At 40.0% G+C, this 23,210-nt stretch overlaps 2 protein-coding genes across 2 annotated transcripts; both read left to right on the top strand.

Moving 5' to 3' along the window:
* Positions 1–166: 166 nt before the first annotated feature.
* Positions 167–682, top strand: RB195_011353 (uncharacterized protein; the record flags this gene model as incomplete). Its single annotated transcript, XM_064192726.1, has 2 exons — positions 167–228; positions 481–682. 2 exons carry the CDS (start codon positions 167–169, stop codon positions 680–682), a joined length of 264 nt encoding a protein of 87 aa, XP_064050309.1.
* A 12,840-nt stretch (positions 683–13,522) lies between these two features.
* Positions 13,523–23,117, top strand: RB195_011352 (uncharacterized protein; the record flags this gene model as incomplete). Its single annotated transcript, XM_064192725.1, has 8 exons — positions 13,523–13,612; positions 18,633–18,771; positions 18,832–18,940; positions 22,239–22,353; positions 22,411–22,488; positions 22,714–22,818; positions 22,879–22,977; positions 23,028–23,117. The coding sequence occupies 8 exons, from the start codon at positions 13,523–13,525 to the stop codon at positions 23,115–23,117; spliced, it is 825 nt and encodes a 274-aa protein (XP_064050308.1).
* Positions 23,118–23,210: the final 93 nt, after the last annotated feature.

Raw genomic sequence — 23,210 nt, 5'->3', positions numbered from 1 at the left:
TTAATTTTGCTGATCTTTTTGTGCAAAAGAGCAGCGTGCCGTAGTTACGTACACCTTCAACAAACGTACGCCTACTTTGGAATGTTCAAGTGCTATCACTTCGTAGTTGTGTGGGCATTCTTTTCCTCGTTTTAACTTCCCGCAGCTAACGTACTGAGAGTAAAAGATGAACATCATTGAATCTGATGTAATACAGCAAACGTCGTGCGATGGTTTTAACCAATTGGGGTACTTTTTCTTCCTATACGGATTTTTCATCTTGGAAAAAATCGTTCATGGCTTATTCCTCCACCATATGGATTCTAAAATGCATGAAGTTCCATGTTTTAATGATCCGCAGATATCCACTAACCTCTAAATTTGAATATTTGTGTCAAGATATGTGCATAGTAAAGAAAGTGAGGGAACACGTCATGAACTTTTTTTTCATCTCTACATCTATGGAATAAAATGTTTTGTAAGTTTGACACTGTTTTCCAGAATGCATTCCACCGCCACCGTCATCATCGTGACACATGGGAGAGACCGAGAATTAGCTCAAATCAATGCGAATAAATGTGATGATGTTAGGACGAAGACCAATAAGAAAAAGTTAAGGAATAACCAGATGACAGAAGATGGACATGAAATAACTGTGAGAACCTGTGAACATGAATATAAACATGAAATGAACGTGTGGTAAAATTTTTCGGAACAAATAATGACTGACATGGTCAACGTTGAAATACTTATTCTAAACTTCTGAAAATAGATAAAATGAAAATGTTTGTTTTTTAATGTAATGTTTTCGGGGCGAGCCGAGTTCGTATGGTATGCGTCATTTAACACTACATCAATCTTGGAATAACTGGAAATTTCCTTCCTTTCTTTAGAATTGCTCGTGCGTGAAAGACGACGAAAACGCGAGTTATTCGAATATTCGCCTAGACTTTGACGTGCAGTACTCAGCTGTAATTATAATTACATTACAATAATGAAGTATGAGTGAAATGAACTGAAAAAGTAAACAGATATCAATAAATTCACCTACACACCTTTTTTTTAACAGAAAAACTCTAAATGATCCTCTACTTCGCAAACTAATATATTAGGCAAAATTACACCCATATTTCTCTTTCTCTTTCCTTGCCGTGCTCAGTAGGAGAGAAAGAGTGGGGTAAAAAAAGAAAAAAAAAAGGGAAAAGAAGAAGAAAAGAGATCTGTTTGGTGGTCCGCTATAAACAATTTATTTTCCTAATCTAGCTATCTTTTAATTTAATTTATTCAGCGCTAGATTTTCAGAATTTTCATAGTTCTTTGCTTTGTTTGCCTAGGATGACGAGAAAAGGTTTTAATTAAGGAGCTTTTTCCATAGATTTCTCTTACAGAAAAGTCTTAAAGTCGTTGTGGATATAAACTGAGTTTTATCTCTCCTTCAAAAGTGTTTTTACTGGGGAAACATGGTGAAATGTTCTCAATAATAGTGCTAATTTTACAATTTTGAGGAATTTTTAGAATTATTATTTTTATTTATTTGAATTTGAGTCTGTATTTACATTTTTTGATATCACTAAATATTGGAAACACCACTAAAAATTGTAGTAGTTTTAGGGTAGAAATGGGTGGGTCTTTTGGGCAAGGGTTCCTTTTTCTCCTCTCTTATCACGTTAACTCGGAATGATCTAATAATCACCACCATGCTGATAAAACCGGGGGCTCCATATCAGATCCTCCTAACTGGTATTATTTGAGCACCTGTGTAGATACGGGCATCATTTTTGGCCACAGGATATGGCAAACACAATCGGAGAAAGATTTAGGAATGGAGACGTAGGAAAGTATGTTTCTAATTTCTGATTCCTACTGTCATGATGCGATTTTTCCGTAAGCTCCTTGTACAATTCTCTCAACACTTCTTCGCGGTGCCGCTACATCATTAAAACTAGTGGACCCACATTCTGAAGTCAGCGCATTATTCGATTACCATTGGATCCGTCTCTCTCTCTTTCTCTCTCTGTTTTCTGGGGCCTCGTCTACATGGAACCCCTCTCTTCCCGTCTCCATGCTTTTTGCTGCTAACGCATCATTTGGTCGCAGTTGAACCTCGTTTTTCTGTTTTCTGACGATGTCGGAGCTCTCACATTGCTTTTTGCCACCAGTCCACCATTTAATATCTTCGCATCCGTTTTTCTGCTGCCTTGAATTTCGCCTTACACATACAGACTCACATGCATACAACTGACGGAAGAAGCCCACATATCGCGACACTTATCTCCGAGACGAAAAAAAAATCATCCAGATCAGATTTGACCGAATTGGTAAAGAGCACAGATCGCATGTGACTGAATGAAAATGTTTTGTTGGGAAGTTTAGTCGAAATTTTCCAGAATTGGATTTTTCTGGAATATTCAACTCCAAAATCCCTCGTAGCTATAGAATTATATACATTATTATATTATTGTATATTATCTGACTAGACAATTCCTAGAAAGTAGTAGAATCCGTGTGAATCTGGTTATAAACAATAAAGAAGAGCTTGAATGTGATGGCAAATTTGAATAGATGTTTTTGTTGCAAATACAAAAAAATCAATGAAAGGAAATGACAAATAAAGATTAATTTTTAAAGAGAAGAGGTAAATTTTCCTAAAACAAATCTCTGGAGAGAAAACAAGTAGAGAATTCGACAGAAAAGTTCCGAAAAAAAGCCGACCTTTTTCTGGATCCGAAGACATTGTCAATGACACCTGTTCGTACTACGAAGAAACACAAAGAGTACTCAGTAAGATATTGTACGTAGCAAATTAATTATAAATAAGACAAGAGTGGATTTTTGAGGTTTTTTGTGATAAAATTCCTATAGTCTTTAATCTTTGTGACATACCTACATTCACTCAGAGAGAGAGAGAGAGAGGAGAGAAAGAGGAGAAAAAAAAAGAAAAAGAAAAAGATGAACCACGGTTGTGCATAGACATATACATAAGCAAGTATCACACTGTGCATGTATCCATCAAACGTGAGGACAAAAGTAGAGCTGTGACAGCTGTTTCAATTTCGATATACGCGATCAATTGGAAGCTTCGCACGTTCCCGACGACCACAATGCTTCATTTATGGCCGCATCGTTCAATCCATAGAAGCAGCGCTACAAACGCGAATAGGGAAAGAATCCACGAAAACAGATCACATGGACTTGATTTCAGAGTACGCGATGAGTAGAGATACGAGGCGTACGTCAATAGAAAAAAGATGAGTGGATCCGTGAGAGCGGTACTGGTGGTGATGGTGATGGTGGTGGTGGCGGTGGTGGTGATGGAGACGGTTGAATAGAGCAGAGCAGCTCTCTCACTCACTCAGTCACTCATTCGTTCAGTCACTCCGCTTGTTACACACCTTGGCTCTCACAGAGGGCGAGCAACGGATAGAAGAGGCCTACGCAAACGCGGACAATCGCACTTATTGATCTTCACGATCTCCGCTCGTATCCCCCCGTCCCCCATCCCGGCAATCAGCGACAAGTGAGTGATTATTGCTTTTCTTGACATTTCATCCAATTACACTCTACGATAATGTCAAACCTGAGACTCCTCAAACTTCTAGGAGACATGGGAACATTTTTTCTCAAAAGAACATTCTTCGCCGTTAGAATGTCCCTGTAACACAATGAAAAAAGTGAAGGATGTCAAAAGAAAAAGTTGCACCACAGAATATTTCATTTTTGTTCCTTTTACACTCACTTCGAAACGATGTTGAGGAGGTTTGAGGGAGTGGGGGCGATAATTCTGCGGAACTTCTTATATCCTATTTTATTTTTCTCCGACCGCTTAAGAAATCGCAAATGTTCGCATCCGATCCCATCCACGCCTATTTTCTTTTTCTTGCGCTCAGAATGTTCATTAAAGTTCATCAGCACTTACATTTAGTAAAAGTATGCATAAAACTTAGCGATTTTTATATTTTATCAAAAATCAATATCACCGCTTTAAGTTGGATTCTACGACAAAGAGCGATCCAGAATTGCGTAATTGAGTGTAATGATAGTAGTAATTGAGAGGCGCCCAAAAGCTGGATTTATACCTCCGCAATCGGGTCATTTCTGGGATATGAATGTGTAAATGTATGTGTAGATTTTATGTATGGGTCCAGCCAATTTTTGTCAATTGCACCGGTTTTATTGTTAAAGAATTGATGAGAATTTTAAACAAATTTCAGTCCTATTGCAGCAAGTCCCTGATGAAATTTCTGTTGAGGAACAGTCGTGTCCTCTCGCGAGACAAATTTCTTGTATACGGCTCGCTTCGTAATTCTTTGCCCGCATGATTGCGACGGGGCTGCCTCAGTGCACGCCGCAGCTCTGCTTCAGCTACTTCCTTCAGGTGGATCCATAAGCGCTAGCGTTTTTTCCAACTTTAAATCTGCGCACAGAAGAAGAAGAATGTGGCCCATAAAGTAGCAATGTCCAATGGGTACCCAGCTGCAGATGGTGCTACCCGACAAGCACTGTCAAAGACCTAACATAGTGGATGGCCCAGAAAGGATCCCTTTCTGTTTACCTTATATATCTGATGATATGAGCAGAGCAGTACGGGGCTGTCTACGAAAAGCGGGTCTACAGAATGACGTGAGGGTTGTGGAAATATCTCCAGCAAACCTCAAGGGTCAACTGGTACGTAACCGTGCGTATGATCGACTCTGCACAACTCCCAGCTGCGTAGTTTGCCCGTATGGCAGAGAGGGTGATTGCATGGTATCAGGAGTGGTGTATCGTATCACATGAAGGTTGTGCGGTAGAATATGTCATCCAAACTCCGAAGTAGAGGTAGAAGTACGTATATTATCCTACGAGTCCGAAATCACAGCACGCAGAACACTAGAGGACTTTTGGATAACCACCAAAAGTCCAAAAATGAACAAGAAGGATGAGTGCATTGCTATCACAAACGAGTTGTCCCCATATCAAGACCTGTGCGGGTTTTGATCTACAGGGCAGGCCGTGAGGTCCCTATATAAAACCCTTGTGACTCGTAGTTGTGGTACGTGGTGGTGTTAACACGTCTAGCTAATGAGGTAAGTACTAGCCTATGTGTTGCTGTTGAGTTTGCCTACCGTTTGAGTGCTTTCTGTAGGGTGATGAGGCGCTTGAGGGGATAAGTCACTAACGGCTTTGAGTTTTCCAGGCTCTGACGAAGGCGATAACGCCGAAACGTTAGCTGTTGTTTAATAAAGACGATCAATACCAATCTTGGCTACAGCTCAAAGAAATCAATTAAAACTACGTTTCAGCATACCGAGATTCAAAGACAGTCGAACATGGGCAAGAAGAAGAAGAGTTTAGCGTTGCATAACATGTTATTTGAAAGAGGAAATCTTGCTCTACGGATAATGTGCTTGGATTTTTATGCTGTTCTAATATTTGCTAATTTTTACACCAATAAAATGGAGTATCAGGCCGACAAAAACGAGCATTTTTAATACCATTTTTTGTGCTTATTCGTTGTACCAAAGCGACAGAAACTACTCATGAGATTTGTGAATGGTATGGAGAAAACTCGATGGGAGTAAGAGCTGTGCAGGTTGTTGGTTTAAAAGCAGCCACGAATCTGGAGTGGTGAGAGAATCCCTGAGAAAAGCATACCACGAATCTGGAGTGGTGAGAGAATCCCTGAGAAAAGCTAGAGATAGGTTTGTAGATTTTGTTTCCGAGGCGGTTCCGTCTATCTCTCCTAATCATCGTAAAAATCGGCGTGGGAACCGCTTCACTTTCTGCAAGATACTTTAGAACGCTCCTCTTCACGTTCCGGTCCCTTTAGCAGCTTATTCATTGATTTTACTCGAATAGGCCAGAGAGAAGACATCACTGATCTTCGACCGCTCGCTCGTGGACGCGATGCGTGCACAAGGTAGGAGCGTGGCAACTGAAATTGTCTTGAAAAACTTCGTCTCCCCCGCCGTTTCTTATGACGATCAGGGAGAGCGGAACCACTCCGGATTCCTCAATCTACAACTTCATCTCAAGCTTTTCCCGCGAATTCGCTCACCCCGTCAGATTCGTGCTATCTCGGATTTAAGCGATTCAAGGCAATTCAGCAATTTTGACCTCAAAGACGCGGCTCGGTCCGGACACCCTGTCGAATTTAACGATGAGCGAATGAATCACTTTCGTACTAAAATCTGTTTTAAACGACAAAAGAATTGGCTGAGTAGATCGACTGTAATAAGTCACCAGGTTAGTTCAGCACCTAGATTCCATGCGAAAAATTCAAAAACGGCGATAGTGCCAAAAATGCTTATTTTTGTCGGCTTGACATTCTATTTTACTATTATTTTACTATTTTACTATGATCTAAATATGAACAAAAATTAAGTCAGCATAAAAAAACCAAGATTATCAACTTGAAGAGGAAGAAATGCACTTTCAGAAGAAAAACGTAACGCTAAACGCTTGTTTTTATGTGCAGAGATTTAAATTTGAAACAAAGCCATTGATTGTGCATCAGCCTAACATAATGCCCCAATCGATCGTACCGCTACTCTGCGTGATATTCCAATTCAGTTATGTCGCTATATTCAAGAACATGATGGCGTAACTGAATTGGAATATCATAAAAAAATTACCATATAATAAATAATATTGATAATAAGTATTGATAATAAGAGCAATAATAATACCAATAATAATAATTCGTGAATAAACAAGTGGCCAATGATGAACAAACTGTACGGTTCATATCATTTCTTAGCCCAAGATTGTTGTTCGTTACCTTCGTTTCTGAATGTACTGCTCTCTTGCGCTTATACGGGACACGAAGTTGAAAATGTCGGGATCCCTGCACAGATAGATAGGGTCAGGAGTGTATTTCGCTGGTATGAGCGTGATCACACTCAATTGCTCTAATTTTCCAGAAAACATTGCGTGGGAAACGGCCTCGGCGCACTGGATCCCCCTACGAGGCACTTAATGACGTGCAAGCATGCGCGCCGCGTCGAATGGGCAATCAACAGGCTGCTAACGCTGTCTCTTCTGCTTGTTGGCGATTGCGACAGGTATGCCTGTCATCGCAGCCGTGACACGTTATTAGGTGCTTCGTACGCGAGGACCAGGGGCGCTAACTCCGTTTTCGATGCAAATTTTTTGGATGATTTAGAGAAATGGGGGTGGGGTTGAACACGATCGTCCTCACATTCGTGAGTTATGCACATACCTAATCCTATGTACTCGTGGAGATTCAAATATCCTCAAATTCGTGACGTGATGTTGCCTTCAAGTACTTTGAGCTACTTGCGATGTTCGATCAACCGCAAAACACGTAAAGTGTGATGACGTTCAGTTCCATGTAATCAAATTAATCGGTCAAGGAATTTTTCTATTTGCATCTTTTCTTGAAAAATAATATAAATAAGATTGGTTTATTGGATTTCATATATATTGAGCCTGCGGTCACGTGAATCACACATTCTCTACTTGAGAACAATTGTTCATTGTTATTTTTTGATACAGTCATGCATTTCTTTTCATCCCAGCGGAAAACACAACACATTTGATTGAATGATGCGAATTTGTTGTTGTTAACGGGCGTTATTCCTAAACTTTGAAATATTCTACAGAATTAGGTTTACTCTTTGAAACGATAAGTACATTAGTCTTATATAATGATAAAGTCCTTATATAATGACAGGATTTGTGTGAGGAACATGAAGGTCACCAAAAGAAACCCCCAACCAAACAATGAACGAGTTTCCGGTCGTTGCGCTGAATAGGGAACTATTCGCACTTCCTTTTGTGATTATTCTACTAACGTCATTGCTTATTTATAGAATGTCCCAGTACTGGCCAGACACTTTTTAGAGACTTGCGCACTTTTGCTGTTCCAGAGTGGAACAGTATCTGTATAGTCTTAATGACATATACATACAGTTTACTATGCAGCCCACCTTTATCGGGCTAGCCGAGGTGTCAAGTTAGTGTTTTTACCCTCCCAGACAAGTCTGGTACCAGATTATCGACTCAGATGGATGAAAGGTTTGCCGCACTGATGCATGATATAGTAAACTAAGATTTATTGGGAATAAAAGCGAAGAAGCCTTCTAACCAATGAACTTTACAAAGAATTATCAAAAATACCTCATATAACATCCAATAAAACGTCAAGTTTTTTGTCCCGATACCATTAGCGATTCCGATCCAGAATTACAACAGCCCTTTATACATTTTAGCTTTTCGAAATTTTACATAGATATAATGTTTATATACAGCACCAAATATTTCAATACATGCTTGTACGTTTTATACAGTTTTATATAATAGAAATTTGAAATTGTATGGTTAAACTTCTTCAACAGCGTTTTATCGCTTCATTTCTATTATTCTCTTATAAAATCGATATGACTAGGTTAATATATTATGCGAACAGAACCTTTGTATCTTGAGATATACCTTTAGGTACAGTGTATGTCTGTAGGCATTATTCGCGCCTGTTATCGTTGGACGTCAATTTTGCCCAGCTAGATGAGCAAAAAAATCCTTATTAAGCGAAGCGGAAAAAAGAAAAATGCTAGCATACCACCGATCAGTGGGACATTTTTGAAACATCTCGCATTCCCAGAGATGAAAATTCCCACCAACAAGTCGAAACAGGAATTTCATTTCACTCCATTTCTAAATGGCATATCACTTATACAAATCTATTTCATTCTTCCTTCTTTTATATTAACTTGCCCTTTCTGTGCCTCACAACATCTAATATCAGTTCTTTCCTTTCCATTCGATTTAAAAGCGCATCATAAGAGCTAGGTGCGGCGAATAAAAATCGTATACGAGGATAGGCTAGATTACGGAGAAATTACACCTGGGTGCGCGTCATGGTCCTCTTGCCGTTCCATTTATCGGGCTACCGAGGTGTCCAGTTAGTGTTTTTACCGTAAAAAACGGTACCAGGACAGATGCGGCGGCGCACAGGGCTTTAACTAACCGAAACAATTATAAATACCAAATTAATAAATTTCAGGTAAATTCGAAGATATAATTACGGAGAACGTTCTCCATTTCTTCTAATTGCCTAAAAAAAAGACCTAACGCGCTCCAGTCGAACTCCTTGTAGAAAATAGTGCGCCGGAACGCTCGAAGCCGGGGAACGGTCAAGAGATACAGAGATATAGAGAGATAGTATGATGTGCCGCCGCGTATCCCGGAGGCTAATGAGCGTCCTTAATTGCACCTCGCGTCTTCTGATACCGTCATAATCGCTACAGTAGCCTGATTGCTCCTCTTGTGCTACGTCTTCAAGACGCCCCGCCCACGCCGCCCTCCCCGCCCACTTCGCCGCGTCTACCGCTTTTACGACAATTTTTTTTTTCGCCGCGCCCACAGCTCTTATAATGCGCTTTTAAAATCGAACAAAAAGGAAAGTACCTGGTATTAGATGTTGTTTGAAGGTCTACATAAAGTGTGCTTGTAAGTTAATATAAAAGAAGGAAAGAATGAAATAGGTTTGTATAAGTGATATGCCATTTAGAAATGCGAGTGAAAATGAAATTATCCTGTCTCGACTTGTTAGGTGGAAAACACTCATTCATCTCTGGGAATGCGAGAGATATTTCAAAAAATGTCTCACTGATCGGTGTTATGCTATCTTCTTTACTTTATTCTTTGCTTTCTAAGAATTTTTTTTTGCCTTTCCAGTTGGGTAAAACTGGCATCCAACGATTAACGGGGCGCGAATAATGCCTCGCAGATATACACTGTACCTAAAGGTATCTCTCGAAGATACAAAGGTCTCTCTTCGCCACTAATATACTTAACCTGTCATATCGACTTTATGCAGAGAATAGATAGAAATGAAGCGATAAAACGCTGTTGAAAGAAGTTTGAAGAACCATACAATTTCAAATTTCTATTATATAAAACTGTATAAGACGTACAAGCATGTATTGAAATATTTGACATGTGCTGTATATAAACATTATATCTAAGTAAAATTTTGAAAAGGTAAAATGTAGAAAGAAGTTTAAGGAATGTATACAAAGTAATTAGCGCATAAATTTACTGTTATTATAGGTGCTGCAGTTGAGGTTGAACACGAATTCGCTGAATGGCAAACACATACTTATGCACTACTAGTTTATATAGAAAACTTGGGGCATGAAATGTGTTAAATTATGAGATGTGTGAAAATATATGCATGTTATTCTTTTTCCTGGAGCATCTTTTTGAGATAATTTTTACTTATGTAAAGGTACATTGGATAGAAAGATCCAATTCTTATCTTTTATTCCCAATAATATGCGCTTAGTTTACTATATCCGTACATCAGAATTCGCTGCGGCAATTCGTTTTTCACTCCCATTCCTTCAAAATCCGCAATATCCACGGCTTCGTTGCGACGCGAACGTCGCGCGCGGCGTTGATCAGAGAGCAATAGGGAGGCGGGGTGTAGTTGATCTCAGATGGTCGTGGAGGATGCCTAGCTGGTGGAGCGGCAGCCGTAATTACGCGGACGAGCGCGGTGCTGAAGGACATGAGCGGTCAGCCGGTTTTCACGGGTACCTCTTGTCCCGCACCCCTCGAAGCCGTATCTTCCGGGCCGTTTTCTACGGCAATCAGGAAAAAATGGACGGAACCACCCCGGTCTCCAAAATCTACTGACCCGTATACGAACACTCCACCTGAAATCCGTACCACCCCAGATACGTGGTACGCTGCCTTTAAGCGAAGCGGATTAAACCATTCAGAAATAGTAATGGGACTCTAAACATTAGGTGTTCCAGAAAGTTCTGTCCGCTTCTGTTACAACAAGTTTCGACGCGTAAGCACATGTATATTTGGCACATGTTCGGCTGTCTATCCTTATCGCTTAATGTATACATACTGACGCAGCAAATTAAATAAAACACAGTTGAGTCACGTCAGTCTAAAAGGCATCACCCCACGAATCTGGGGTGGTACGGGTTTCAGGTGGGTTATGCCTATAGGGGGTCGTAGATTGTGTGGAAGAGAGGCTTATGTTGCAGTGCGCAACTTTTGCGCTTCGCCCAATCCCGCCCCGCCTGTGATTCGTCGAAAACCGATTCAGACAGATCGCAGGCGGGGGGCGGCGCAAGTGTGGCGCGCTGCAATTGAGGACGTCATAAGAAACAGCCTTCTGGGGTTGTCCGTTTCCACTGATACAGGGAGAAATGGACGGAATCCTTCCCCTCCCCCCACTGTCCTAAATCTCTATAATAATACATAAGTGTACTCATCGCTACTAATAAAGTTCATTTACGCCACTATATTCAATACGAATTTCAACTAGGAAGAAATGCTACAGAAGTATGTTGACATTTAATAAAAGTGTGTTGGTCTAGGTAAAGTTTCTAATGGGATAGCTTCCTGATAGCACTTCCACCTCTAAATCAAATTTGATTCTGAATAAGAAAATGTTATGTATAATATATGGTGGGACATTCGAGAACCAAGACATTATCCCGAAGCCGAACGGAAAGCTCAATTCGGATAAGTATTGACAGCAACTCAATAATGTAAAAACGGCAGTCTAAGAAAAGAGGCCGGCGATATTCAACAGAGAGGACATCATATCATGCGTCGTGATAATGCCAGGCCACATGCTGCTCTGGGGACTCGTCAAAAAATTGCAGAACTACACAGGGAAATTTTGTCGCATCAACCATATTCCCTGGACTTAGCACCCTCCGACTATCACTTGGTTTGTCATCACAAAATTTTTTGAATGGCAAAAATTTGGAAAAAAAAAACAATGAAGAAGATGTCAAACAAGCACTGGTTCAATCTTTTGCATCAAAGAATGAAATATTTTTTTTTATAAATGGGATATACAAATTGCCCTCACGCTAATAACAGCAAATAATAAACAACAACGACATAATAATAAACAATACAACATTAATAATAATCGCGTTGTAGTTATAATAGTCAATAAAGTTTATTGACAACAAGAAAAAAAAACTTGTATTTTTTCTGTTTCGTTCCAAAAATGCAGAGAACTTTCCGGCAGACATAATAGTAGTGACCATAATCCCGTATTTTACAATTTTCGAAAAATTTGATTTTTTTTCATCGGTTCTATGTCCTCTTTTGTTTTGTTTTTTTTTAGTTTTTGTGATATTTTTTTCATAGCTACGAGACTATGTTGTTTTCAAGTCTGCACAGAATTCACTAAACATACATGATGTGTACCAACACATCTTTTCCCGGTTCCTCTTACGCGGACATCACAAGGCGAAAGAAAAAAAAAAACTCCTATTAATGACGTTAGGAAAAGCGAAAAGAAAAGAGCACTGTAGTATACTTACACTTACAGTTAGACTGATCTGTAGGTCGTTCCAATTTTCCATTAATTTTTCTTCCAAAAGAAGTTTCACTGGGAAATTTTCTGGAATTTCCCCAAGACTGACTGCTAGAACGCTGGGAAAGTGGAGGGGGCCTGAGAGCAATTACGTTAACTAAGACATAAACTTTTGGAAGCTAAATAAATATAAATTGATCATTTATGTAATTAATAAATTCCAAAACTAGGAAAGTAAATTTAGTCAAGTAGAAATTTTTAAGGTTTAATGACCTCTGAGAGTATAAAAAAAATTTCTTCGGGTCTATTTAGGAAGATCAAGTGTTGTACAATGTTATTGTAATTTTGCAATAATGTTAAAATGGTGAAATCAGCCGTCTCGAGGTGAGGTTGAGGAATTGAACGCGAAAAATATGAGGTGAATGCTGAGGTACATCATGATTTACGACTTCCGTCTGGCGTTGAGAACAGCGAGATCCTGGTGGCGCTTACGTCGAACAGATGGTGAAAAGCGTGCTAAATTTTAGGTGAAACGAAAGAAAATCATAACGAAGCTTAGAATTGCTGGCGTAAGGGAATTAAAAAAATGAGATAGACGTATGTGAAGCAAAAACTTCAAACAAACAAACAAACATCCAAACAAGCTGTGAACTTCGGGAAATTCTCTACTTCTATTGTTATAAGAGAAGCTATTCTCTTAAGAGATATGTAGAAACTTCCTCTGGAACTGTTTTAACACTTTCTTGCCTGCAAAAAAAAGATTTGACTTGACTTAGTAGTTTGCTTAGAGAAAGACGTGATTACGGTCACTTTTAAAAGAGTTTTAAGATCAATCGGCTTTTTTTTCAAACACTTATGATCAACCAACTATGAAGAGAGAATTAAACAAATAACCATCACGATCGAAGCCAATGATTAGAGTTATAGCGGGAAAATAAAGCAAATTTCCCCATGATCGAAAGGATACAGGAGGTGCAAATTTTAGGAATTGGCTGAGCAATGTCTAAGATAGGTCATTTTTAATCGATAGCAAGGAATTTCAATATTATCGACCACAAAAGTTGGTCGTCCGATTGTGCAAATGCCCATAACTTAAGTTTGCCCACATAACTTAAGTTTTGAGTTCGACTATATTTCGCACAAAATTGTTGCCTGGAAAACATTTTTCTCAAGGAAGATAATATTGATTTACACGAGTACAAACAATTCAGACTATTGTGTCGATCAAGAAAGTGAAGAACGATGACTGTCGAAGATGGTAGCAAAGAAGAAGTAGAAGAGAAACCCGAAGATGAAGAAGAATTGTGCTCAGCCGCTGCTCAATTAGACAAGGTACGTGGGTGGTAGGATAAGGAATTCATTGTCAAATCGTGATCGATATGTGTGTTAGTCGTATTCGTAGGACTTGATCCAGACGCACAAAATATCAATAATTATTACATCAACAAAACGAATGTGCACCGGCCAATAAAACATTCACACACAAGATGTGCAGCCAACTGCTTGTGAGCTTTGTGTGCGTGTGTGTGTTGAACAAGTTTCCGTTCGTTCGTGAACTACACAATGGCAACGGTGAGAACAATGTCAACGACATCGGACAACAAATCAGTCCGCACCGAGAAATATTCGTTTGCACTTTTACACATACTCAACGATCACAATGATTAGGCGATAATTTTGTGTGCTCGGTGAGAGATCGACCAGGGAACGAAGGAAGAACTTCCCTTTACAGCTCCTTAAAGGCATCACCCCTCGAGTCTGACATGGTCTGGAGTTCCGAGGGCCCAAGATTATACGGGGGCGTATTTTGCAAAAATGGTGGGATCTCGCCCATCTCTCCCTGCAATGCTGTAAACAGACGGCTTCGGAATGCAGTTCCTTACGACGTCCTCCATTGCAACGCGCCACCATTGCGCCCCGCCTGCGATTCGTCGAAAATCCATTCGGACGCCTCGATGGGCAATTCATTTCATTTCACGAATCACATACGTGGGCGGAGCGCAGAGGTGGCACGTTGCGATAGAGGACGTCGTAAGGAACCGCATTCCAAAGCCCTCTGTTTACAGTGATGCATAGAGAGATGAGCGAGATCTCACCCATTTTTGCAATCTACGCCCCAGTATAGTCTTTTGCCCTCGGAAATCCCATTGTGATATGCTGCCTTTGAGGAGTGCATTTTCTTCGAGCATCTGTAGTCGGATTGAAGTGATCTGAAGCTCGCTGCAGTTGCGTAAGCGATTGTGATTGAAGCGACCCGTTGGAGCTAGCGGTTGGAAGTGAGGAAGACCTTCATTGAGCTCCACTCGTCGTTGCAGTCCTAGTGAAGGTAGCGATGTGTCGCTCCTTCGGGAAAAAGGAAAAGAGGCTCCAGCTGTCCAGGATCCGCGGCGGATCTGTTCAATGCCAGCGGAACAAATCTGGTTGCATCGTGCTCGAGAACCTCTTGTACACCTCCAGTCAACCGGTCTTGCAACGAAGTTCGAATATCTTCGGGAACCTCTTTTCACGCTGCCGGTCCATCGTGCTGCTTTGAGCGCAGCCGCTTACGCAACTGCGGGGAGCTTCAGAGTCGCTTTGACGCGACTACACGTATGGATCTCTTCTACGTATAAATAATGGAAGCGTACGGGGCCAGAGTTCGACCGCCGCCATGTTCTGCCTGTCCTTTCATCATACGCTGTTGTTTGCAGACAGGGTAGAGATGGAAAACAGGCCAAAAAATGAATACCGTATCCAATACTGTAATGTTGTAAAGCAGACAGTGGCGCTTCAGAAACTACAATACTCATACTTGAGCTAGCAAATGTCAGAAAAAAAGAGAAGATGAAGATGGCATGTTTGAGAGTGATAGTCCTTACATATTTGGGAGTCCTGGGTGAATTGCAGTGGACGCGGTGCGGTCGCTCGCGCAAACACAAGTACTTGCGCCTGTGTGTATGCGTTCACATTTGAGGATTCGGATGAAAATTGAAAAGCGTTACGCATAGTCAATGATCCGTCAACAAATTGAACTCTACGACTCGATTATAAATGGATACCAGTGATACAAAATTAACCACTGAAACACGCAACGCACATTTTTTTCTCGAGATTTTTCGGAAAGAAAAAATAATCGACACGTAGAAAAGTTCAATTTGGAAATCTTTGACGTTCAATAATGAGACAAAACTACTTCATATTTACGTACTAAGTACATACATCTATAACTTGGAAAATCCTAGAAAGATGTTCCAGGACGCTTATCGCTACTGGTGCAAGCAGGATGTTTTCGTTGTATATATACACACACATACGTCGAATAGCCACATGTCGTGTAATAGTTTACACATGAAGAAAAACTGAGCAGTTTAAAAACAAAGGAAGAAAAGTGGACGTTAAATGTGGAGGAAATGGACGGAAGGTTGGATGAAAATTCTCGCGATGATAAAAGAAGTCAAAAGAACGAAGGTGGTGAAATATTAAAGAAACTTGTTGACGACTAATTTTCATGAAGATCTGGATGATTTCCTACAGACCAAATGGGAAGGTCCTAAACACTGAATGCCTTTTTTTTGCTAAAGCACATCGTCTCAAAGTCAAATTCTGGAGGCGGCAGCTCCTGGTGCAGGTGGGAACAGAGCAAGCAGGGATGGTGTATGAGTTAACGCATGATCATGTTGAGTTTACTATCCTAAGCACTTCTGGAAGCGCAAAGCTCTGTTTGAATGTCCTATAAGAATGAATTTGAAGTGGAGTATCTGGGAGATTCTCGAACATTCCGTAACTCAATGAGGAGGCAGAACCATCGAAAGCTGCTTACAACACGGCGGTACTATAGCTAAACGCCAAGCCGCATGCGTGGTGATTTCTTCTAGTGAGTCAGACGTGGAAAATGAGTGATGATGGATGCTGTGCGCATGTGCAGTGCGTCATCGGTTCTACTTGACTCCGCCTACGCATCCTAAAACTTCACCAGCTGTTGGTTTTCTTCAAAATCGCGTTGGATGTGTGATTCATCGCTTCCTATAAAATTCCTCCAGTTCAGTACCGTCCCAAAAAATAAAGTTTAAGAGCTAGACTTAAAATAAACATTGTTATGGGTTTGCGGAGTTAAAAGAAAGGAAAGTGTGATTCACTAAAAAGAACACTAGATAGATAATAAATAACATTTTGAGTACATTTCAGAAAAAAAGTTGGATAATAAATTACATTTTGTGCACAGCGAGATGACTGCAGAATTTCTTGTATTCTCGCATAGAACAAATAACAAAAATATTCTTTAGTAGTTTCTGTCAACTTTCCTCAACAAGTAATATTTTTTTTTGAGTTCAGCAAATTTTCTACACCTTGGTAAATGTTCTCCCGCGCTGAAACCTCGGTCGGGATACTTCTTTCTACGTTTTCCATTGGTCTGCCTAATAGATAATAGAGACAAACTAAAAATAATAGGCACGTACATAGAAAATATAGATCACTTTAGAATGTTTTTAGAGTTACAGAAGAATTTTCACGAAAGTTCAAAGAATTCTGTAATAATGATGATGTGTACAAGATATGTGTACTCAATGAGCTGAATAAATTTCCAGCGAACAAACGTTTTTTCAAGCATTTATTATGTGCGATAGAATCGTAACGTTTCAGCTAAACAACATTTGCACTCTGCACATCATCGTGAATAAGCCTGTATCAGGGTTCGTGTTTGTAGACCGCTTAGTGCTGGTAGATGAGAGTATTATCGAAAGATTAGCATTTTATTTTGACTTGTAGATAGAATGATTAGTCATGAGTTTTTCGAATCAGACGAGCGAGCTCATGTAATTAAAAGCACCGTGCCACGAAATTGACGATGTTGGGATTTGTCCAGAATAGTACGGTAGAGGTAGAGGTGTAGATAACGAGTATGAGCAACCAGAGGAGCGAGACTGTGCTCAACTCCTCTGGTTGCTTAATCTTGCTGCTTGATTGCTCCTCTCTCGAAATCTCGCTCCGGAAAATGGCGTGGGGAACGGCCTTAAGGGTCATTCTTTACTACGAAACACGTTAGACCGCGCTGCCTTTGTACGTGCGCGATGCGGACGATAATCAGTGAGTTTTTCTTCCAAAGATTTATTTGAATAAAACCAACCGATAAGCTACTTGCGATGGGATGGGTGAAACAACAATGGATAGAATGTTTCTGGATTTTTGTTTGAAAAAAAAAAAATAAAAAAAGATTCCCTTCAACTCGTGACCATACGGTGATCGGCATTCAATGCGTATTTGAGGTCAGAGCACCAGTTTTTGAAGTACGAAGACAAGAACAATGTTGAACTGTGTTAAAAATGCTCCATTTTGTCCAATTGATGCTGCATCCTATGGATCGTAAAAAAACAAAAATCAGTATGATTGAGAGACGAAAGGATAGTATCGTGTAGAAAACGGGAAATACTCTACCAAATACATGTATACGCGTAAAAAATTTTACTAACACTTTCACTACCGTGCAAATTTTAAAGTTTAGAAAAAAATCAAGAACGAAGAAAGAAGAACAGTCCCGACGTTGTATTCCTCAACCTAACAGTTGAGGATCGAATTATAAATTAATTAAGTTTATTGTCATACATTATTTTCAACGGCGCATAAGACACAAATCATCGGCAGGTTCGACCATATTAATATCAGTCATATCATATCAATAATAATATAGTATAATGCAATAATATGGTATTATATTATCAATTATAAACATAACATGATTGTTTTCATTTTTTTACACGTTTACAGAACAAGGCAACATGACTTTTAGGCCGCATGCATACATATATTTATTTACTCTTTTTTTTCATTTATTCATATACATATAGTCTAGTTCAGCTGTTCATACACATTAGTCTGAATTCGTTTGATCTATTCTTATGAGTTGCAGTATCTGCTGCAATTTAAGCACATTTTCAGCTAAAAAAATGAAAATAAAAAGCTAAAAAATAGAAGTTTCAGCTAAAATTTGACTCTAATCCGAGAAATAGTAAAATTTGCACTTCGATGGATCCTAGCACCTGTTTCAAGCATTGTTTTGGTAGACTTTAAGGGATTTGGTCATGGATTGTTTCGTACTTTTGGCGCATTGCTTCGAGAGAGAGAGAGAGAGAGAGGAAGAGAGAGAATGAGAGAGAGAGGGAGAGAGAGCAACGCACAGAATCATCCTGTCTTTTACAGTAACAAAAAGGACAAAAGACTACTTTCTAAAGTTAACTGTGTTAAGCTATGTAGTAGTCTATTATTGTTGTATTTTACTTTTCATTTTCTCTTGAGAATACTAAACTAAACTTAAGGTTATTTTACACTTTTTTTGTCAGAGAATGTAGTAAACTAACAAACCACTAAATACTTTCAGTTCGATCCGCTTGCTTACCTGGAATCTTTCTATAAGACTGCTTCCGAAGACACTGCAATGCAAATAGTGCTTTTCTTCCTCCCAGGAATTCTGTACCGGCTACCGCGTACAGTTAGAACAGTCTTAGATCTAGGAGCTGGTAGGTTTCTTTCCAAGAAAAAATTATTAAATGCATGTAGGAACCGATATATTTTTGCAGGCCCAACAGTTTATCTGCCGATAGCTCTACGAAATCAAGCTCTTCAAATATTTACCTCCGATTATGCACGGATTAATCGAGATGTCTTACAAAGCTGGATAGAGGGGAAGTAAGTGAATGGGATTTTCCACAATTTGGTAGAAAGCGGGCAGCCTTTAGCCTAAGAGTGTTGTAATCATAAATAGAAGGATGACGCGAGTAAATCGGACATTTCCTGCAGTATGTCGAGCATGTGCAGCTATAAGCCTGTTGCACAGGAAAGTAAGTAATATTTCTGCATCTGTTTACTCCAAGCGCTTCTACAGTTTTATGGGGCAGAAAGGCAGAGACTAATGCTGTCCGCGAGCTCTCAACGCGCGCATGACGTACGTACGGCGCCGCAACTCGCGCAGTTTTCTGACAACACCAAAAGCAAGGCGTATGTACTGTGGCCACAGTAACTTGCGCAAGGAAACGGAAAAATTGGAGTCGAGTTCTTCCCATTCTTTTCTTCTTGATTCTTCTTGCTCTATATCGTTACACATGGACACCATTCGATTCGCGATGCGTATTTAGTTTATTCCGAACGCTGAACACTTCCACAAAAGCAAGTATAGACGGGTCAAAACGACATGAGCCACGGTGCAGTTGCGTAAGCGGCTGCGTTCGAGGTGGCGCGCTGAAACGAAGCGGTTAGGATCACGAGAGGACCTCTGATTGCACCAACCATCGCTGCACTTGGCGACGCCCCCATGTCGATTTCAATCGCGATCTCCACCGCGCCGCTACGAGTGCAACCGCTTACGCAACTGCACCGTGCTTCATGTCGTTTTGACCCGTCTATGCTTCCTATTTTCCCCGCGGCTACGTTTTAGAGAACTAGACGAAGAGATAATTGCGCTCTGAGGATACATGAGACTTGGTGCGAATAAAATTAAAGTAAAAATAAAATAATCACCCCACGAATCTGAGGTGGTACGAATTTCAGGTGGAGTATTCGCATATGGAATCGTAGATTATGGAGAGAAGGGTGACTCCGTCCATTTCTTCCTAATTGCCGTAAAAAGCGGCCCGGAAGATACGGCTTCGAGCGTTCCGCAACGCTATTTTCTACAACGAGTTCGATTGGAGCGCACCAGCCTTGTGCACGCGCCGCATCTTCCGGACCGTCTTTTACGGCAATTACGAAGAAATGAACGGAATCACACCCTCTTCCCCCGCTCCCCTCTCCATAATTTACGATCCTGTATAGGAATACTCCACCTGAAATCCGTACCATCTCAGATTCGTGGGGTGACGCCTTTAAAGAGAGGTGAAGCAATAGTTAAATATTAGTTAAGTATTAGTATTAATTAGTAATAAAAACACTAGTAGTAATTTTTGCTTTATTCTTTAGTAGTAGTTAATAGTTAAATATTCGTAAACTGGACGCTATCACGGACACTTCGGCACGCCACTCATATAATTTTACACACCATTCAGATATTTTTGTATATTTAAGAGTTCAAAGATTTCCAGCACTCAGCAGAAGTGGTACATTTCAAGTTGATTGAAAGATTCACCTCCCCAGCTATAAAAGATTTCGTAGGGATCTCCATCAGTAAATTGTTTATTTTCGACAGTATTCGAATTTCTGGCGTTACTTCCTTGAAAAATATGTGATTTTTTCGCGATCAAATACAAAACGTTGGTCTGTTTCATTATTTATTCCACTTTTTGAGCAGCTATCAGTGGCCTATAATAAATCCGCAGTATTCTCTGTTCACTGAAGGAAGCGATGTAGAAATTACAAAGCTATGAGGTTGATATCGGATTGCAAGAGGGCGAAGTGGGAAAAATTCTGAGTATTTTTACAAAAATCCGATTTCCGTGCATCTCGCATGGTCATTTCTATATCGAAAATTCATAGCTTTGCACCAATTATTCTTATGACCACAGAATTCTTATCTCTCGTTCTACTTCTAACTAACCATTCAGGTAAATATTTACAACTGCCAATATTTTTTTAAAGCTCTTTTGCTCACTGAAATGTTTTCTCGAAACAGAAACATCCCTTCAGGGATCCCCTCCTCCTCATCAACACGCAAAGCTGTGATCCCTCCCTAATATTTTTCTTGTCGTTGAACATTTAATTCCCCAGTGATTGTGACCGTTTTCGCATGGTAGTAATTAGTCGGTAGTAAAAGTAGGTAGTAAAACATTCAAGAAGACTTTAATAGAATTTTGCCTTGAAAAGCACTGCTTCAATCGCCAATGCGCACCAAATCTCGCTCGTTTAGTTTTTCTATGCTTGTCTGTATTCCTGGCAATTTTCCTTGTCAAATACTGGAAAATCCTCCTAACAAGGGCTACCTATTTTCGACTCTGGAATTCCGCTTGGATTCATTGGATGTAGTATATATTATCTCCGAGACACATCGCCGAATCGTGCCTCGTGTTTTGGAACCTGCGTGCGTCAGTACATTACAGCAATCACGTACAACAGGGGGAGAGGGGTCCATGAAATTTGTAGCTTACAAGGAAAGTTAGGCGGCCCGGCCCCCCAGAGTGCGAATTTGAATTCCAGGTACGGAAAGACAAGCATAAAAATTATTAAAATCAAACCATATAAATAAATACACACAGTTACGAAGTCCCATACTAACCCATATAACCAACTATCATTCTTAACCCACATTTACCTTCAAATTCAAATAAAACAATATAAATACCAATATACACAATACTCATTTTATATAACAACCTGCCCTTCCCGAGAAACCTAGACAGAGCGCGAGGATTCCCTAATGTGGATACCCACAATAAACAAAACATAAAACAAATAAAAACAACACCCAGGAGCATTTACGCATCCAAAGGAGTCACCAACAAGACAGGATAATCCAACACTTAACAACCCATTACTCCTTGTTTTATATTAACAACACACTTATGTGACCCAAACAACATCTAATACCAGGTACTCCCCGTCGACTAAAAGCGCATCAAAAAAGCGCGGTGGAAAACGTCGAGAGGGCAGACGCGCAAGGGGGGGGGGGCGGCTTTAAAATTTACACACACGGTATCAGGAGACGCGCGGTGCAATTAACGACGCTCATTAGCCTCCTGGATACGCGGCGGCACATCATACGGGTACCTCTTGACCGTTCCCCAAGTTAAGGATATATCAGTGCCCATTTATCAGTAAATTATGGTGAGAAATTTTCTTCTGGATTGAAAGAATTTTTGGAGCGTTCTTCTCTCATTCTCGGCAGCACTATTCTGATTTCCTTTTTTTCAAAAATTAATGTTGAACGAGAAGAATAAAGATGCCTTATTTCTGTTCAAAATAATAGATTTTAAATTTAGAATGACTAGTGAACATTCCACGATTTCACAAACAGCTAGTAGCTGTGGTAGAACTACAAATAAAGCTAGTTTCACTGCAGATCGGCTTTCGACTGGTCAAACGTGTGCCGCTGGATCTCAAACATCGAGGCGAGCGATGATGAGCCTGCTGTGATGCAACAAAAAGCAAGAGAGAAGGTTAACGCTGTGCTGGAGGTGAGCACATTTGAAATGCTATAGCCTTGTTGAAAAAAGAACGAGCAGAAACTTTAGGTGAACGTTCATGAAACGCCCGTCATTCGAGGGATTCATTGGAAAAGAGAAGGAACGAAAATCCCGGAAAAGTTTCAGGTCAGGAGTCCACTCCCTTTACAACTGTTCCTTTCTTCGACCTGTTGAGTTCGCGATACTCGCTCAGCACACAAGAAAAGAAACTGCGAAACAATAGAAATGATCAGATGCATGCCTTAAGTATATAAATCATAACAAAAAAAAGTATATCCATGCATTCAAATACATAGAAATGGCCACATCACATGTTATGAAAATTTGCAGCAGATCGCATTCACTTTTTAGGTGGTATCCACGGTTTTCTGCTTGGAATATTCGTGTGAAACGCTGGAAGGCTATAAAACCGCTGTTAGGAGTGCTTGCAGCCTCGTTGAAGATGGAGGATATTTGGTATCAGAATTTTTAAAATTGGATACTGTGCCTACAACTATTTATGTTATTTTTTTTCAGATTCAAGGCGGTGTAATGGATGCTACCTCATACAACTTCGGCGGAAAAAAATTTAAATGTCATTGCTTAAAACGAATTCATATCGAGGAATCACTCAGGGTAATTGGTGTTCAATTTAATCTTCTACAAATGTTGCATAAATATTGCAGGATAATGGTATGGCCATAAGCGCTGACGACGGATACAAATTTATTACACATGAAGATATATTTTTACTGATTTCACGGAAAATGAAATAAAATTCAGTTCAAACATGATCACATAAATCAATTCACGACAAAATGACCTGTCAACATATTCAACCAGCGTAGAGATGGACACAGAATGTACTA

The sequence above is a fragment of the Necator americanus genome, chromosome III (genome assembly GCF_031761385.1).
Source record: "Necator americanus strain Aroian chromosome III, whole genome shotgun sequence".
Classification (NCBI taxonomy): domain Eukaryota; kingdom Metazoa; phylum Nematoda; class Chromadorea; order Rhabditida; family Ancylostomatidae; genus Necator; species Necator americanus.
The sequence above is the reverse complement of the archived record's forward strand: the minus strand, read 5'-3'. Positions and strand labels throughout refer to the sequence as shown.